The following is a 19,339-nucleotide window of genomic DNA, read 5'->3' on the forward strand; positions in this document are numbered from 1 at the left end:
GTGATAAAAGCTCTATAATACAGCCAACTCTTACAAAGAGCAGATATTTGAGTGTTGTAAAAGGAAATCACATTAAACTGCAACAGGGCAGCTGCTCCATCCCTATTAACCATCCAGCTGCCTTTTCCGGTCCGTTTTTCACCCCGGCACACCTGCTTTGGGGTGTAGAGTCTGGAGCAGCACACGGTGTTCACTGTGTGGGTTTAACATTGCTGAGCACAGGAGCAGGGCAGAGCAGCCACGGCTCTTGCAGTGAATGAAGCCGGACAGGGGGCTGGAGCTGGATGGTCCAATTTAAAGAGCAGATCATGGGTGTATGGCCACCCTTGGAGCGGGCCTTCTAGCCCCCTGCCTCAGCCTCTTTGGACTCTAATCTGTTTCGAGCTGTTGGATACACATCAGTTGAAAATAAGCCCAGCAATAATTAAAACACTGCAATGCCTTTTGCTTTGGGGTGGGTAAGAAAGAAGAAGAAATCTGATTGGTTTTCTGGTCTGGTTTTCCCCATTTTTTTTTACTCAGAAAACAATTCTCCTTAATTACGATTGTCCTATGTTCCCGCTCGTGTTCCTCGCTCGTGTTAATGTGAGGATTTAAATACACCATTTGAAACTGACATGGGCCAATGAACTCCTGGTTACACTCACACTCCCAGACTGCAAGGACGATGCATGATTCTATAACAGGCAATAAAAAATCCTATTATGGGTCTGTAGAATAAGAAGTAGATGATACATAAAAACAAGGAGTATGTTTAATTTATAAATCCAAGTTATTGCATGCTGTGAAGTGCTAGAGAGAGAAATGAATAAAGAAAGGGCTTTGTACTGTTGCTCACTATTAAGCATTTCAAACAGCAATATATGTCTGGATGTCAGAGCCTCCCAGCAGCTTTGCACCTCAGGCAGCCTTCTGCCTCCCCTTCCCCTGGGGCAAATTGTTTCCTGCTTTTCCAAATCCAGGGAGAATTTTTGTTTCATTAGCCAAAGAAACCCTCACCGCATCATTAGGGATTCTTATGCTGGCGACCCGGCCTTGGGGCTGGGATGTAAAGCGGAATTATACAGTTTCTCTATTAAAATTCAGCCCTGGTAATTAAAGTTTAATAATAAAGACCAGCTCAGCACGCAGATGCTGCAGGGATGAATTTCTTGGGTGTGCTGCTCTCCCGAGGCCCCGCTCTCCTGGCAGATGACCACTCCCCATTTAATTTTCAGAGGGAAAGCGAGAGGTATATTGTGCAAAACACACATAATTGCATGGATGGCAATTGTAGGGACTGCTTTGTCTTTCCGGGAAGGACTGATGAAGTGGGGTGCAGCCCTGGTGTGAAAAGCCCTCCAAGGAGGGCTGTCAGGTCAGACTGAGGGCTTGGAGAAGCGCCTGAGCCCACCTCCCTCTCTGGATGGGAATGCTGAGGTTCCTCCACGGGGGCTATGCTCCGCACACGTGTGTCAGTGGTAGGTTATTGCCCTCTGCGGAGCAGCGCCTCCAGCCACAGCAGCTCTGGTGACAGACGGATGCTACGAGGGATGCTAGCCCGGGGTTGACTGGAGCCCAGCAGCTTGCTGAAGGGGGTCAGAGGAAATCCCAGAGAGAAGAAGTCAGGGTGAGAGATAACACAAGGGCAAGACATCTCCGACCTGCAGGGAGGGCTGGGAGAGGAAATGGTCCATTAGCAGCTCTCTGTTTGGGAGAATCAAAGAGCCATTGTGCGCTGGTCTCCGCATCCAGCTTTCTCAGCATGTTTCCACCTCCCTGGGGACAGTGCTCCAGCCTCTCACCTACTTCTTACGTCAGTGCCTTTCCCAGCAGATTTCCCCATCTGTTTATCATCTCTGGTGCTGAAGGATCTCACGGGGAGCTCTGCCGGCTCTGCATCTGCTCTTGTGACAGGCTCCGCTCTGTCTGCGGGAGATGAATGAGCAGCCCTGGGGTGGGGAAGTCCTGGGGATAAATACTCTGGTCTGAGGGGGACCTTTCTGTGATGAGGGTGAAACCCTGCACGGCTGCTGTGGTAAGCTGGGGAAGAATGGCAGCTCCCTGTCAAAGGAGCCAAGGGGGTCTTTGTCTTCATCCACAGAAAACAAATGGTATCTTCCTACATGTCTCATTTCATATGGTCTTTAAAGACACTGTCATTCCTTGGGTAATTAGTGGAGAAGAACGTTATTCTGCCTTGCCCCAACCAAAGGCGATGACCATTTCCCAACACACTTGCACATGGCAAAGGAAGACGACTAACAGATCCTGCGCCAAACATACCCCACACCAAACTGTCTGTGAGGGTCTGCTTAGCTCTGCATAACAGGGGGAACCAACCAGCAAGCAAGGGCAGAGAAGTCCAGACCACCCAGCTCTTTGCCACAAACAAGCATGTGCCCCCAGACTCCTCAGAAAGGCTGCACAAACAAGATGTGTGTTGAGGGATATCCCACCAGGCAGCCAAATGGACCCCCAAGGCCTGAGAGGACACAGTCTCCCTTCCCTCCTGACAGTACTGTGGCCACCAGAGAGAAGCCCCTGACTTCTGAGGGTTTTGCAATGCAGCACTGTCAGGAAAAGTCCTGTCTGATGTCCGCAGTGCTCCCACAAGTTCTCTCCCCGCACTGGATGATGTAGCAGTTTTCCTTGTGAGATACAATTCTGCTGTTCGTGGTTATTTCACTGGCCCATGCTATATCAAGCGCCTGAGCTTCCAGCCATCACAACATCCCAAATAAGCAGACTCCCTAAGACAGAGGTAGGGTCTGGAAGGAACTTTCCAAACCGTATCAGAGCAAAAATCCAGGTGTCTAGGGCAAGCCCATGAGGCACCTGCTGGCTGGCCACTCTCTCCTTGACCTGATACTTCAAGGATATTTGTGAACTTCATCAAGGACAAATACCAAGTCCAGCAGAAAGACCTGAGGGTCTTGGTGGACACCAGGTTGACCATTAGACAGCAGTGCATCATTACAACAAAGAAGGCCAAAGCCCCTTGGGCTCCATTAGTCACAGCACTGACAGCAGGTCGAGGGAGAGGATTCTTCCCCTCTGCTCAGCCCTGAAGACAGCACTCCTGGATATTGCATCCGTGTTTCAGCCCCTAATACAAGAGAGACAGGGACACATGGAGTGAGTCCAGTGAAGGGCCACCAAGATTGTCATGGCACTGGAGCACATGGCCTGGGAGGGGAGGCTGAGGGTCCAGGGTTGGAGAAGGGAGAGCTTTGGTGGGGATCTGATAATGACCTCCACTACTTGCAAGGAAGATATGAGGATGATGAAGGCAGGCTCTACACAGTGGCACATGAGAGGAGGACAACAGACGTAAGCTGAAACAAGGGAGGTTCAGGCTGGATATGACGAAACACATTCCCAGTGTGAGGACAGTTCAACACTGCTCCAGGATGCCAGAGAGGCTGTGCTGCCTCCAACCTCAGAGGTTCCCAAGACCTGACTGAGTAGCCTGGTCTGACCCCAGAGCTGGCCCTGCATAAGCAGGAGGTGGGGCTGGAGACCTCCTGCAGTTCCTTCCCACATGAGCTATCCTGTGATCCTACAGTGCCCAAAGGCACCCTGTGCCCAAGACACACAGTGCATCTGGGGCTGAGTCACTGCCAAACGCTGGCGCTCCTGTCTAGGAACAGGACTGGTGACTGATCCTTCTCCCTTGCTGTGGGACCTCCACCAAACCCACAGCTACCAGATGGCTAAAAGCTGCCTCCCCCCAGCACTAGCAGAGACGGGGAGCAGGGAGCCTCCCAGCGCTCTCCCAGGCATCCCTAACCACAACATATTGTTCTGGGCATCGCACAATAACCCCAGACAGAGCGGGGCGTCGTGGGGGGGGTGGGATCCACAGTCATGTCCGGGATGCTGTGCATCACCCTTAGGAACAAAGCCTTGCGGGAGAGGGCAGTGGGCTGTGCCTGCCACCCCTCCCTGCCTAGCGCAGGCTGCAGGAGGGGTGAGGAGCGCAGCCCTCCTCCCTCTGTCGCAATCAGCATTTGATTATCCCAAACCAGCAGTTGTAAAAGTCCCCCACTCATCTGGTAACAATAATGAGCAGGGGAACAGCTCGTCCCTTGCCTGGCACCACGTCACTCATCAGGCGATGCGGCCAGAAGTGCACGTCCCCATGCTCCCGCGCTGAGCCTCTCCTCTGCCACTCTTGCTTGAACACAAAGTGAACCCGGCGATGGAAAACCGGAGGTTCCACAAGCACTCCTGTTCCTGGGTCACATTCCTGTCACTCCATGACCTTAAGACCTTAGTTCAGCACAAATGCGATTATATACTGTGTGTTAAAAATGGGCAGGGACACCTCATACCAGACCATGTTGCTTGAGGCTCTGTCCAACCTGGCCTTGAACACCGCCAGGGATGGAGCATTCACAACTTCCCTGGGCAACACATTCCAGTGCCTCACCACCCTCACAGTAAGGAACTTCTTCCTTATATCCAATCTAAACTTCTCCTGTTTGAGTTTTAACCCGTTACTCCTTGCCCTGTCACTACAGTCCCTAATGAAGAGTCCCTCCCCAGCATCCCTATAGGCCCCCTTCAGATACTGGAAGGCTGCTATGAGGTCTCCACGCAGCCTTCTCTTCTCCAGGCTGAACAGCCCCAACTTCCTCAGCCTATCTTCATACAGGAGGTGCTCTAGCCCCCTGATCATCCTCGTGGCCCTCCTCTGGACTTACCGCAAGAGCTCCATGTCCTTCTTTATGTTGAGGACACCAGAACTGCACACAGTGCTCCAAGTGAGGTCTCACAGGAGCAGAGTAGAGGGGCTGCTGCTTGGGAGAAATGCATAGCCTGAGGCTTGAGACCAGTGAACTGAGCTCAGTTCGATGCTGCAGGACAGAGGCAGTAGCCAGCTTTCCTAGAGGGCCCCAGAGAAGCAAAGAGAAAGGGACAGCTGACCATTTCTCTGTGTACTTTGGATGTATGGTTGTTTATTGTTATACCATCTGCTTTCCTGTTTCCCTTGCCTCTCTTCCTTTCAGTGAAGCACTGCTCTCTTAAGTCTCTTTGTTCACAAATGGGGAAGAATAGCTGGGAAGGGAAGTAGGGAAAGGAGAGCTGGAGCATGGCAGTGGGAGAAGGCAACCAGATGCATAATGGTGGGGAAAGGCTTGCAGGGCAGGATAGTTCCTTGACTGCTCAGGCTGGTTTGGCTAAATTTTCCCAGGTTTCTGGCCAGAAACTAGTGATGTGCTTGCAAGGACCCTTAGAAAGAAGGGATTTCTTAATTGCTCTCTTGCTGCTGCCAGAAAGATTGCATTTATTACAGTATTACCCCTAGACAGGGCAGCATCTAGAGCTTTTAGAGCTGTGACCTGTCATTTCCAAGGACAACTTGCCCCATAGACACTTAAGAGCTTAAAGAGGAGGCTCACAAATGTGAAATGGAAAGAACTGGGCTAAAAGCAACAATGTGGTAGCTACATGGCTAGCTCTGTACTACCTCTAAGCAGGCTTATTCCATAGGCATAGAACTGGGTATCCAACCATCCTCCTGCTACCCAAACAACAAGTGCCCCTCAGTGATGAGCTCAGGCTGAGATGAGGTCTGTTTGGCAAGCTCCTAGGCTGGTTCAAGATGAACTGCTTAAGCCACGGTTGAAGGTGATTTGAGCTCAGGGAGTGGGACTTATCCTCTGTTCTCCCTCTCATACAGCCTGAGTTTACCTGCAGTGGCAAACAGACCAGAAACCACCACAGGAGAGGGTCTGAAAGCTGCCAAGGGAACAGAGAACTGCCTAGTCTCTGGGAAGGACCTGGTAAGATGGAAGGGATGTGTTCTTCGCGTGAGCTGGCCTGCGACCCAGGTGCTGCTTTACACATCAAGCCCTGAGAAGGGACGTTACTCTCTCCAGCACTAAAGATGCTCTCTTCCAGAGTAATTTAGCGCCAGCGCTAATTCTAAATTTCCTGGAGGAGGATTTGCACGCATTAGAAATATGTGAAGGCAGGAGAGTGACAGACTGCAGGGAGTTTCCTGACGGCTCTTCTTGCCTCCTAAACTGGTGCTTAATGCAAGGCTTGGGCTCCCTTGTCCTCCAGGTCTTGCTGCCTGGGCCTTTGTCTCCATTGAAAGCTTATCATGGCTTAACCAGCTCCTTATACAGCCCACCAAGCTACTCTAACTGACATTAAGTCTACAAATTAGTCTTTAAACTACGTCTGCTTATGCGATGATTAAATAGCCTGAAGTGATTTAAATCATCCAAACTTGGGCGAGGCTTTTAAATGGTTGTGCAGGACTACAGGAGCTCGCGGACGATGTGACACCTCATTACCTCCAAGCCACTTTGCCCTGCTCCCCATGGTTCTGAGGACATCCCCACGGTGCTGAGGACATCCAGCCTCACTTGGACCCCAGCCTACAGCCACAGCAGGCTGCTCCATGCATGCTTCCACCAGCGCCTGCTCTAGGGGAAAGGCTGCCTCAGCACTCAGATGATGTGGCTGGGAACACCCAGCACTGCCAGGGCTGAGGTTGCACAAATCCTGGTGATTCAGAGACCTGGCATGTTCCCAGGCTGTCACCTACGCAGGCTGTGAGCGATACGTTACCAATTTCCCCATTGGCTTTCTCTGTATCACCCGTGACTTCATGTCATGGCCTCATGTCCCCGTGAGCCCTCCCTCATGTCGCCTGCTGAGCCCTCCCAAACCAGGGGCTCCTCCATACCCATCACCATCCGCATGGATGCAGGGGAGGTTGTTTGCCTTCCCTGCCCTCCACTGTGGTGTGATCAGATACCCAGGGGAGCCTCTGAAAGGCTCTGGGGTCTCATTCCTGGGTGGCAGTAGCCCACGTGGAGGGAGTCCTTGCCCCTCTTCAAGGACACTAAGTTTTACATGCCCTTGTATTGCCTGCTTAGGTGTTATTTTAAACATTTTGCATCTCTTTGCTATCACCCTTAATGATCACCCTGGGTAAGTCTGTACCCTGTGCACACACATCAAATACGATGTATAGTGCAGGTACAGAAGAGCCCTTGTGGGTTACTTCTCACCCTGACCATCCTCCCCCATGGGCACAGTTACCTGGTGACTGTATTTTCCTTGGCACAGACATGTGCATAGCCTTGTGTACCCTCAGCCCCAGGACAACAGAGTGGTGGGGTGCCCCTTATATCAGGGGAGTGGAGGAGACCTTCAGCTGTGACTAAGATCACTCAGCAATAAGATCTGCTCTGCTGGGGGCAGCTGGGGTGTCTGAGCAAGGTCACTTGGGAAGGAACATTCTTCTGAGGCCCCAAATACAACCCCAAGGCTGCACATCTGTCTTTAAGCTCTTGCTCAAGCAAAAAAGTGCTGTGCTGAGCGGAATGAAGCCAGCTGGGTTAGAGATGGTGGGAGTTAGTTTCTGGTTCATCTCCATACCGGGAGGGTTTAGGCTGGTTTAAGCAGTGGCTACCCGTGCCACTATGAAGGTCCTTCTACAGGTGATACTAAGCATAAAGCTAGCAGCATCATGAATGCCAGGTAGTCATACAAAACAGGGATCTTGCACCCACAGCTGACGTGGATCACAGATTTGCAAGGGGGGTTGTTGGGTGTCTTTTTGTGATGTTGAATGTACAAGAGTGCACAACCCTCCCAAGAAAGCAGCTGGCTTTGGGAAACTCCTACTGGGTTTTGCAGTGGTCTCCCAAAGCTCTGCAAACCAACCCATCACCTTGCCACTTCCCCATCCCATTCAGGCTGGGCTCAAAGGAGCAAGACGTTGTCTTCTACTCTTGGCTTTGCTGCTAACTCTCTGATCATAGCTATGATGCTTAATTTGCTGCTTTGATTTCTCCAATGTAAGCTTAGGGACACTGCAAGACTTTCAGATACATGCATAAAAATGATCTTCACCATTTTCATTTCCAACTTCATGACCATCAAGATGCTCCAGCTAAGAGCAAGGCTCAGCTTTGTGAGGCACCATTCAAGCCTCAGCTCCAGAGCACTAGCATCCAAGGAGAAGCAGGAAGCATATGAAGTGCCCAGAGTCATAGTGGGTTTGGTGAGGTTGAGATGAGACTCCAGGCTTCAAAACATGGGCTTTGCTCCCAAGCTGAACTGAAGGACCTCCTGCAAAACAAGGCTTCGTATAATTAAAGGGATAACCCTCCCCTGAGAGAAGCATTAACTGTACATCGGTTCATGATTTTTCCTCTAAAAGGTGCAGATGTGACTGCTAGGCTTGTTCCACCTGCACTGAAGTTGGCATGCATTCAGATGGGAGGTAACTGCTCTGCTTTACAGCACTTGCGTTGCTGTAACTGCTCTGGGGGCAGAAAGGAAATGTCTTTACGAGCCACTGACCTGGAAAGGATTTGTTGTGCCAGCCCCAAGTGTCCTTCTCCCTTTTGTCGCCGGGGGTGAAGATGCAGTGCCAGCTGTGCTGCGTGTGCAGCCTCAACTCCCCACCTTACCTGCTGGTTATCTCACCGCCATTACCCTGGGCACTGGGTTAAAGTGGTGCTTATGCACTCACTCTTGCCTTCTCCTTTCTTGAGGTCCTCTGTGAAAACAGGCTTTCCAGATGTGCACTGGCCTTTTCTAGAAAAGAGAGAAGCTCAGGAACAATGGTGACCAAACCTGAACCAAACAGCACCACATTTCATTTCCCAGCTGCCACCCCCAGCTCCTTGCCCATGGGCTACTTGGCAGAACATCCATCAGTTATAACACACCTTCTCTCCTTCAAGATGCTTCTCAGTCAGTGGAATCAATATAATACATAAAAGTGACTTGCTGCTGGCAAAAGAAATTGATGTAGGGACTAGAGTCTTTATAGGCAGACCCAGGCTCATCTTAGCTCTGCATTGGAGAGTATGATTTTGTTTTCCCACAGTGTAAGGTGAGAAAAGCTCATTTAATAAGGAGATGGCAAGAAGTACACTCTGTCCCAGTCTGGACAAATGGCCACGGGGGAGCTGCTCTGTCTGCTGATCTGGAGGATGTTCTCATGCTCTTTTTCGGTTGCCATTTCACACTGGAAGACCAATGTTTTCCCCTCTCTCCTCAACGACCCAAAAGACCTTCCTGCAGACAACCCTATTTGCCGTGGATCTTGCTAGAAACCACTGTGTTTATATATGTGTGTATATATATCTCTATACATTCCTGCTGGGACCATCTGCTCTTGGTAGACATTTCCCTTCCCAATTTCCTGGAGATCATAAGGAGGGCCAGAAGGGCGAGAACTCCCACCCAAACTATCCTTTCCCTCACCCACGGAAGTCTATGGGCTGTGTTGATTTAACTTCCCAATTTATGTTAATGCAAGTGATAATTGTAGTTTCTGTATGAATCGGAGCTGCAGATTTTCCCATACAGTGGCTGCTTTCCCATAACAGCAATAGAACATAGAAATGTTCTGTTTCGACAGGATATGTGGAAGCAATGGTCCATGTACAGAGAATGTACAGAGAATGAGAAAGTCCAAAAGTAAATTACGTCTGCCCCATTAGCCTGGCTTCTTCTATTCCAAATAAGAGGTGAGAAATCACTTCCTAGAATGCTTCTGGTTTCTAAAAACTTAAGCAAGTGATGGTGCTGTAGCGAATTCTTTTAACATCTCCCCAAAACTTCTTTCGGTGAAACAATTCCTCCAATCTCATGAACATGCTTTAAACAGCCTCAGATGATGAAGCAGGACCAGGGTTTTCGTTGTGAGAGAGGAGGGCTTGCCGTCGAAGAGAAGACAGCACCTGGTGGCAAACCAGGTTGGTGGATGTCCCTCCATCACTCACTCAGGCTCCTGCCACCATCTTAGCGAAAACCAAGGAGTCTCTGGTCAACACGAGCAGCGAGGTTCACCAACTCTGATTAAAAATACCCTCCTTCTTGTTCATTTTAACAGCGTTACAAGTTCACTGACGCGGCTGATCCCCGAGGCCTGTGTATGCATTACTCATGGGGTGGCACAAGGCGGGGAGAAAAGGAACCAAATGCAGGGAGGCGAGGAGGAACTTCTTGAGCTGCTGTTGCCAGCAAAAACGCAACATGAAACTCCAGCCTCAGTCATTTGCTTCCCTATTTTCCTTTCAAAGAGTGAGAAAAGTGGAGATGCAGCAAGCTGGATGTTAATAAGCCATTTATGTTGCAGCCAGTACTAACCAGTCTAGGCAGTGTGACTGGTGTTTGTCATTATAAGGGCTGTGACGGGGGGGAGTGAAGGGAGATTTACAGATCAGCCCACACATTTTTGGATAATCTGTGACTGCCTTTAGGTTCTGTATAAATAATAATAATTGAAAGCGGATGTAACTAACTGGAAGCCGTTCCACGGCAGTAACATGATCCATCTTATTGCCAGTCCCCTGAGTCACTCCATCCTCCAGATGATTACATTTCTGCTTTTCCCTAATACAATCTGAACACTGCCTTTCACATTGCTGGTGGATCCACTGTGTGTTGGTGCTGCCAGGGCAATTCAAACCCTCTTCTAGCCTGGACACAACCATCCTGGTTAGCTCTGCATCAGTGGAGCAAGATTTGCCCTATGTTTAACCAGGAAGCTGTACATGTTCCAACTTAAAATCCCCTTCAGCATCCCAAAATCTGGTGTTACCTGTTGTGCTATCACCTATTATTTGCCCCATTTATTTTGAACTAAAAGCAGCAATGAACATTCCAGGTTTCCTTCTGGGCAACCTTTCTGGGTCTTGCTTTGCATCATGATCTCTGTCTAGGATGAGGCTCCCCTTCCCTGACCTCTTGGGAAGAGCTTGTTGTTCCTGGGTTTGGTGGCCCCAGGGGAAGGCAAAGCTCGAAGCAGAGCTCTGCAGCACTTGAACACAGCCAGCTGTGGAGGAAGGTCCTCTCCCTCTGCACATGACACGGTCTCTCTTATCGCCCCCTGGGAACAGCAGTCCTGCCACTGCAACCCCAGCTCTGGGAGGAAAGCTCTTCTCCAGGCTCATTCCCAGGCTCCAGGCGGTTGTTGCTCCCTTCCAGGATTAGATATGGGGAAAGCACAGAGATAAAAAGTCCACCTTGGCTGGGAGAGGAGCCTTCCAGCTTGATTCAAACCTCCCTGAAACCAGGCGGAGGCTTCTTGTGAGCTCCAGATAGGTTTGGATGAAACCCGTGCTCCTGTAGAGCAAGAACATCATTTTTTCTTCCTCTTTTTACTTTTTTTTTGGGGGGGGAGGGGGAAGACTTTCTGTCATTCATGGGGGTTCTGTGCTGCTCACTTTGGTGTGACACTGAAATCCTCCCTTACTTCATCTGCCTTTAGGATGCCTCCAGAAGGTCACCGTTGGCCAAAAACAATTTCTGCAGCCCCTGGAAATAAGGCATTTGAATGCTTTCCTCCATAGGCAACCAGCAACACAGAGTCATGTAATGCCTTGATTTGGTGCTCTCATAAAACTTCAAGGCCCTGATCAGCCTTGCTCCAGGCTTTGCCCACCCATGGCTGGGTCTCCTGATTGGACCTTGGAGCCACCCTGAAACCTCATCTCTGTCTCCTGGAAGGACCTTGGACTTTCATTGGAGCCCTTCCAGTCCTTTCTCTGCCTCCATCTCCTGCTCCTCTTGGCTCCCTGGAGAGGCCTGGACCTGTTTCCATCACTTGCCATGGCCATCAACAGATGCTGTGACCAGCACCCCACTCTGCCCATCCTGTTCAGGTACTGCACTGTCTCTGCTGTAGCCACCCTCAATTTCCAGCTAAGCCTCACTCATGCAGGGATGTGTCTGCTCCCTGATGCTTCCCTCAATCACGGGGAATGGGCTACATGTTCATAGAATCACGGAATGGTTTAGGTTGGAAGGGACCTTAAAGATCATTCAGTTCCAACCCCCTGCCATGGGCAGGAACACCTTCCACTAGAGCAGGTTGCTCAAAACCCCATCCAACCTGGCCTTGAACACTGCCAGGGACGGGGCAGCCACAGCTTCTCTGGGCACCCTGTGCCAGTGTTTCATGACCCTTGTCATGAGAAATTTCCTCCTTATATCTGGTCTGATGTTGGAGAACAAAGAAAAAAAATAATACCACAACCCAAAATGTGATGGTGTTGCACGCTCACTGCCCTGCTGTTTCCACATGCTCGCATCACCCAAGCAAAACTTTGTCAAGGAAAAGAAACTATGCCTACCCTGTTTATAGAGAAGATGATGGAGAGAGATGTTAAAGCAACACACAGCAGAGCTGGAGCAAGCACATTTCCTACACAGTGCTTCCATCCCTTGAGTCCCTGGTGGGTGAGATGGTCATCCTTCTGTGGAAGTCCAGGCAGCGGAGGCAACGCCACTGCGTAGGGCCTTACTTTTATTAAGTAGGGATAGGACAAGGGGGAATGGCTCCAACCTGAAAGAGGGGAGATTTAGATTAGATACTAGGAACAAGTTCTTCCCTGTGAGGGTGGGGAGGCCCTGGCACAGGCTGCCCAGAGAAGCTGTGGCTGCCCCGTGGCGGTGTTCAAGGCCACGTTGGATGGGACTCGGAGCAAGCTGCTCTAGTGGGAGGCGTCCCAGCCCGTTGAACTGGACGAGCTGTAAGGTCCGACCCGAACCGCTCTGTGACTCCGCGACGCGCGGGTGCTTGGCACAGGGACAGATCCGGGCGGGCAGGGCAGCGCTGTCGCTCCAGTGGAGCGGGCCGGCGGCTCACCGGGCCGAACGGCGGCAGAGCCGGGCGCGGTGCAGGCCTCACGGGGATAGGGGAGGGGCAGGGGGCTCCGCGCCGCATGGCGGCGCCCGCAGGCAGCGCGCGACCCTTCCGCGGCCGCGGAGGGCAGACGCCGGGGTGGCACGCTCCGCGCGGCGCTGCGCGGGGGGGCGCCCTTGCGCGCGCTCTTGCGCGGGCGGGTGACGCCACAAAGCGCCCCGCCCCGCCGCGCCGCCCCACGTGCGCGCCGCCCCGCCGCGGCAGTGCGCAGCCCGCGGCCCCGCAGGCAGGTGGGAGCGCGGCGGGCGGCAGGGCCCCCGCCCCGGCCGGCCCCCGCCCCGGCCCCGCCATGGGCGCCTGCCCGCGCCGGCCGCCGCTGGCACCGCGACCCGCCGCCTGAGGCAGCCCCGCGGCGCGGCGGACCCGGCCCCGGCCCCGGCCGCCACCATGGGGGCCGCCGCGGCGTGCCCCAGCGCCGCCGTGTTCGCCGGCTTCCTCACGGTGAGTGCAGCGGGGCTGCTGTGCCCGTCCGTCCCTGCGCGCTCCGCGAGCGCAGCGGCGCCGCCGGCGCAAGATCCGCGTGTCCGCGGGGTGGGGACGTGCTGCAGTGCGGGGCTGCCGCCCGCCCTCCTCCTCCTCCTCGGGGTGTGTGTGGGGAGCGCTGCCTGGCCGGGGGGGGCAGGCGGGCGGGCGGGGGTGTGTTCGGGGGATGCAGGTACCTGGGTGTCTCACCGCCTCTCTTCCCTCGGCCCGTGCGGTGTGGGTGCTCCCCTGTGCTTGCCCTGGGGGATGCTGCCATCGCCAGCCTTGTGGCGGGCACCGGCTGGGTGCCACATCCCCTGCTCCATCCTCGCCGTCCCCTGCAGGCGGCCGAAGGGCAGCATCCTTCCCGCAGCCTTCATCCAGGGCTGCGCCCACCTTGAAGTCTGAGCAGCGCCGTGTTTTGCCCCCGTGTCCCACTCCCATTGCTTGGCACTGGGCTGGGATGGATCCATCCATCCATCCATCCCCTCCTAGCTGCTTTTCTCCACCTTTTGGACAGGCAGCAGAATTCACAGCTGCAAACTGCAGGCATTTGTCCTCACTTAACATGAGAATATTTTCCGGCAGGTTCACCTCCAGGTTTACCTGCCCAGGTAGGGCTGTTCCCAGTCAAGTGCTTTATGGCTATGTCCCGTTTCTTTGAGAAGAGATGGTAATTCAGTGTGTCAGGCACACGCCGCAGCTGCTGTGGCAGGGTTGTGTAACCGAGGAGTGCACTTGCTCTTGAACTCAAGGTGGATTTTAGCAAGCTGGCGCTGGCTTGACAGGAATCCGTGCAAACAGAAAATAATCTAAAGCTGGGAGAGCATTAGGTGGGACACAACCTCCTTGCTTTGAAGGCAAAGGGTTCAGTCGTGGAGCATCCAGGGTCCATGCGCGGTGCTGGCTGGGTGCTCCTGACTGCTGGTTTCCTGCTGGGAGAGGCTAGTGCTGCTGTGTGTCTGGAAGATGCGATGCTGATGGGGAGCTTGAGATACAGAGCTCCAGCTGGGGTCCTGGAGGTCAGTTGGGAATAGCTGGCATGGGGGGAAGGGTGGGGGGGTAGCGGGGGAAGTGTGACATAATGGTGTGGGGAAGTACAACGGCAACTTTGCAGAATGAATTTGAGACTGAGCAGGCAAGCACGAATGTTGCTTGTGCACGGGTGTACTAAAACCTCTGTGTGTGCTGATGGGATGAGCAGGCGGGCTCTAAGGCAAAATTCCCGCTTGCTCATGAGCTGGCAGGATGCTCCCATAGCCACCAGTCAGGGGTTTCTTCATCCAGCATCTTCATCTTCAGGATTTTGGGCAATCCCTTTTGTCCTTAGAAGGAATTAATGTCTTTCCAGCCTGATGGAAGGGTTTAAATCAGTAGCTGGTGTGTCTCGTGCTGGTGCAGCAAACCTGAATCCGCTTGGCCGCTTGTTTTTTGAGCAGTAGCGGCTCAGCAGAGATTGCATAAGTCTGGTGTTGGTCATGGTTTCCCTCACTTGGTGAGCGCTTCAGGCTCCCGCTGGCTGCTGCAAGGTAGTTTCCACCGTTTCCCTCAATGCCCTTGCCTCAAACCAATGCTATGTCACCTTGCTTTGACTGGAGGCTTTCAGGAGCCTGAGGGATTTCATCTGCTTGGAGCGCAGCTGTAGCTGCCGGGGGTGCTTTTGAGCCTTGGTCTGCACTGGCTGCAGGGAATAGCTGCTGAGTTTTCCTTCATGGGGACCAGATGTGCTGGTGCTGCTGTTTTGGCAAGCTTGGCTGCTTGTGTTTCGAGATGTAGTAAAGGGACTGCTGAGCAGGGTAAGCCCCGGACTTTTGGTTTCATAAACCCCAAACCAGCTGAAATCGCTGGCTTGCATTGCAAGAAGTAGAAACTTGCTTTGCTCTTCAATACTCTCCTCACAGGCAACTTTTTTGGAGTAACATGATCCTTTTTACAGTGAGCGAGGCAGGAGGTGGGCTGCTTCTGTCTGCGAAGTTACCATAAAACTTCCAGAACAGTTCATTTGTCTTTCTGGGTTTGGTTTTCACTTTTTGTCTCTTATTTTAATGTCACAAGTGACTTCCTGGTGCTGGTTAGCAGGGGGTGCAGGCATCCTTCAGGGAGGGTGGCAGGCTGTGCAGCCTATACCTGACCTGTGCCAAGGCATTCCCACCGAATTCTGGGTGTGCTTGGAAATGGTTCCTAGAGCGTAAATTTAGCACTGTTGGTGCTTCTCCTGCTCTTCTCTACCGGGGGTGCCCTGTGTTTAGATGCTTGGGTTTCTTTATTTTTTCTTTATTTCTTGGGTTTGTTGCTGCCTCCCTGCAGGGCTGGCAGCAGGGTGGCACTGTACACAACCCAAATCTATGACTGTCTTGAGGCGTCATCCCATTTCAGGACACAAATACCTGTTGATCCACTAACTTTCTGCTGGTGTTTTAACTCACTGAGCAGGTTCGGGTCCCAAATGAGCTGTTGCATTCCCAGCCACGTCCCCCATTTGTGTGCCCAGGAAGCTTGTAGCCCCCTAAAAGCTATTTACTGTGTGAATCCCCCCCTGGATCTCTCCTGCAGCATGCAGTTAAGAGGGTGAGGGAGGCATGGTGTGGATGTGACTGTTGAGATAGGGCCATCAAGCTGGTTAACAGCAAGGTGGGTCGTGCCCACATCAGCTGTGGGGTGCTGCTGGCTTGAGAGCTTGTTTGCAGCGTTTGAGCATGAAGATGCCCTTGTCTGAGCCATTTCCCTGACCCAGCCTTATCTGCTTTCCTTCTGCCATAAAACCTCCATGTGTTGGAACAGGTTGAGATGGGCAGGAAGTGCCTTTGCCAGTGTGGTGCAGGGTGTTGATGCCGAGTTGAGGGTGCTTTTTGGGATCTGTCCCACTTGATCTTTTTGGCTTCAGTGTTGAGACGTGTTCCTGCATTGGGCACAGAGAGCAGCACCGAAACTGCTTGAAACCCAATGTGCTTATTAGTGTTGTCTTGCACCCATTCTTTTTTTCTATGTTTTTTCTTGTTACTCTATACATTTCGTTTAGTACTGGAGTAATGAACTGAAATGCAGTGGTGGAGCAGAGCTCGCTTCATTGCTTTGCTGCTTTCACCACTGAAACTGGGTGTATCAACCAGGGGGGTTTAGTTTTGCATGTGGCTGGGCAGTCCTGAGAATGAAGGACCAAACCAGCAGGCACCCCTTTATGTTAAAGACAGCCTCCTGCTCCTGGACCCCTCTTTGACAGATCTGAGGGGTGCCAGCCGTGAAACCTGAGCAGCTGGGGTATTTTTTAAAGGACTGGAAGTGCCAAACTGAATAAATCATGGGTGCTCAGCGTTGCTTAGCCTCCCCTTGTGGGGACTTGCTGCTGTCCCTAAGCTTGCTTGCTTGTCCCTTCAGCCTGCAGCTGAAGAATTGGAGACGTTTGAAAGCACCAGTGCTGCTTTGCTTGAGAATAGGATAAAAAACCCCAACAACCCAAAACCGAACAAAACCAAACCTGGTGCAGGTTTGTACAGTACACTATTGTACTGGTACTGGGATGAGTGGTGGAATGATGGTGAAGATGAAAAGGGAGAACAGGGGGGATTTGTGGCACATGCAAGGTTGTCTGTGGATTTCCTGAGGTCTGGCTTAATGCAGAGGGAGAAATCAGTATCTGAGACAGCAGCATGCAGGTCATCCCCAGCAAGGCAGGAGAGCTGCTGCCTCTCCCAACACCCTGTCTGCTTGGTGCTGTCTTGGGGACGAGGATGAGTAACACAGGTAATCCCCCCATACAACCTCGAGCGGCTGCATCCTGCTGAATCTGGTTTGCTAATGCAAGGTTGTGTCATGAAGATTATGGGGGGGGGGGTGCAGCGGGCAGGTTTCTTTAGAGCCGTCTGAGCGCTTTGTTAAATCGTGTCTTAGGGGAGGGGAGAAATAAAATACCTCCTGTGTAAGCCTTTGGTGCCTGCCAGGGCAGCCCTGCTTCTTAATTCGATGTGCTGTAATTAGCCTGGCCGCGGCAGGATACCGGTCAGCTCCTGCGGGCTTGCCTGCTTCTGCCTCCTCTGTAATTGCTGCCGCTTCGGGAGAAAGGCAAATAAAACACTAAGACTCAAGGTGTTTTGTACAGGTACCGAGCTGTAAGTGACTGAGCAGGTGAAACAGCAATGTGCGGTGTGTTTCCAGGAAGCAGGAGACTGCACCAAAAATGCCGCGGCGAGGCTTTGCGGCTGTGCTGCGATGTGTCTTCTGCAGAGTCATGTTGTTGGGAGCCTTCTCTTTCCTTTTTTTTCCTTCTGAATATCTTTTTGCTGGCTGGTGGCCCAGAATAGGTAGCGGAGCAAGAGGCGAGGGCTTGTGTAACACAGCCAAGCGATTTATGTGCCTGGCTGTGCAGTTGGAAAGTGTTGAGGTCTGTGGTCTTTTCACCTTCCGTGTAGAAAGCACCTTTGGAAATACAAGGTAACGTCGGCTCATTCCTCTCTCCCTCTCCTAACTCAGCCTGCGGCTGTTTGAAAATGTGCTTTCTATTGCTGCGTGCTGTGTGAGGTTGTCAGCCTTTCTTTTGATATGCCTTTTGTTCTTAGTGTCTTGTCTCTGCTGGCGTAACTGACGTTAAATCTGTGGACAAGAAGTCTTTGGGAGGAAGCAGAGGTCTGACTTGGTAGATGGAGTTTCTCTTAGGGATGGAACGGCCTCGGTGCTGAGGAATTGACGGAATAAAACCTTGGAACTGTGAATAGGTGTAGACAAACAGATTCGTAGCCATCATCTAGCCAAGCCCAGCTGGGTGCAGTTTAGTGTCTAAAAACTGGAGACCTGTTACCTGTATCTGGTGCAGTGAGGAACTGAGCTCCGCAAATTGCTCAAAAATAGCATCAGGTTTCTCTCCTGTTGGTAATGCGTCCGGTTTAAAGTGGGTTCAGATGTGGTTGGAGGCTCAAAGCAGAACATCCCTTCTGGTCTCACCAAACCCTGCACAGGGTCTTAAAACTCATGGAAGGGCGGAGGTGCTGAGAAATAGCCCGGTAGTGGCTGCTAGCCTGGATTTCATCACTGTGTTATTTATAAAGGTAACAATTTGGGCAAGTGCAGATTAACAGACACAGAGGAGGAGCGTTTTACAGGTCAGAGCTGCCACTGGCATGTGTTTTCTGTGTTCTTGGCAAGCGCCTGGCTTGTGCTGGAGAACCTCAGCCTTGAAGTGCAAAGCTGGTCTGAATTCTCCTGGGGTGGCAGGTAGCACGTACCGCTGAAACACAATTAGCGGTATTTACCGCCCTGTCAGGGTTGCAGTGTAAATGGTGCTTAGTGTCACCTAGAACCATGGTGTCAGATTTAAGGGATTATAATTGTAGTTGGTGATGTGTCTGTAGAGCATGGTGCTACTTCTACTGATTGTTTTCCACTCTGACCCTGCTGAGGTTGCTTCCCTGGGTGTAGTAACACTTCCAAGGTCCCAAGGCTCTGGGACATCCCTTGTGACCCTGCACGGGATCGCTGGCAGAGAGGGCTCCATCTCATGCTGTTGCTGACTAACACCTCCTGTCTGTCTTCCAGCTGCTCATGCTCCTTGGCACCACTGATGGTCAGTTGAAGCTGACCTCCGAGCAGAATGCCATCAGCCTCTCCCCTGGCAAGTACCGCCACCTCGACCGTGCCACCAATAAAGAGCTGATCTGCGATAAATGTCCTGCAGGAACCTATGTGTCTAAACACTGCACAACGAGTACCTTAAGAGAGTGCAGCCCTTGTCCAGATGGGACCTTTACTAAGCATGAGAACGGCATAGAGCGGTGCCACCCTTGTAGAAAGCCCTGTGAACTGCCAATGATTGAGAAAACTCATTGTACTGCCTTGACTGACCGCGAGTGCACTTGCCTGTCTGGTACGTTTCAGACAAACGATACCTGCGTCCCTTACACGGTGTGCCCGGTCGGCTGGGGCGTCCGCAAGAAAGGAACCGAGACGGAAGACGTTAGGTGCAAGCCGTGCCCTCGTGGTACCTTTTCTGATGTGCCTTCTAGTGTGATGAAGTGCAAAACATACACTGACTGCTTTGGGAAAAACATGGTGGTCATCAAGCCAGGGACAAAGGAGAGCGACAATGTCTGTGGTTCTCCAGCGTCTCTCCCGAACACGTCTTTGACTTCGTCCAGCGCCGAAGTGGGTGAAGAGCCCTATGAAGCTCCACCCGCTGCTCAGCTTCCCAAAGGTAATGTCCACCACTGAGCCACA

At 52.1% G+C, this 19,339-nt stretch overlaps 1 protein-coding gene and 1 long non-coding RNA gene across 5 annotated transcripts in view; one reads left to right on the plus strand and one right to left on the minus strand.

The window, feature by feature from the left end:
• Positions 1–802: 802 nt before the first annotated feature.
• LOC136015613 (uncharacterized) lies at positions 803–14,142 on the minus strand. Of its 3 annotated transcripts, XR_010613262.1 has the most exons (5): positions 13,333–14,139; positions 12,273–12,313; positions 12,102–12,200; positions 7,861–8,550; positions 803–1,655 (listed from the first exon to the last, which is right to left on the minus strand). It is a non-coding gene; the product is annotated as an uncharacterized LOC136015613 (long non-coding RNA). The 3 variants fall into 3 exon arrangements; XR_010613260.1 differs by having other exon boundaries at positions 12,102–12,313; XR_010613261.1 differs by lacking the exon at positions 803–1,655 and having other exon boundaries at positions 7,851–8,550; positions 12,102–12,313; positions 13,333–14,142.
• Positions 12,929–19,339, plus strand: part of TNFRSF21 (TNF receptor superfamily member 21) — a 31,525-nt gene continuing 25,114 nt past the window's right edge. Inside the window, exons 1-2 of one of the 2 annotated variants that reach the window (XM_065681783.1) lie at positions 12,929–13,114; positions 18,662–19,316. In XM_065681783.1, coding sequence (XP_065537855.1) covers positions 13,061–13,114; positions 18,662–19,316 — 709 coding nt within the window. In that variant the 5' untranslated portion in view covers positions 12,929–13,060. The remainder of the gene's footprint in view (positions 13,115–18,661; positions 19,317–19,339) is intronic. The other variant, XM_065681782.1, reaches the window with a different exon arrangement.

The sequence above is a fragment of the Lathamus discolor genome, chromosome 5 (genome assembly GCF_037157495.1).
Source record: "Lathamus discolor isolate bLatDis1 chromosome 5, bLatDis1.hap1, whole genome shotgun sequence".
In the NCBI taxonomy this organism is placed as follows: Eukaryota; Metazoa; Chordata; class Aves; order Psittaciformes; family Psittacidae; genus Lathamus; species Lathamus discolor.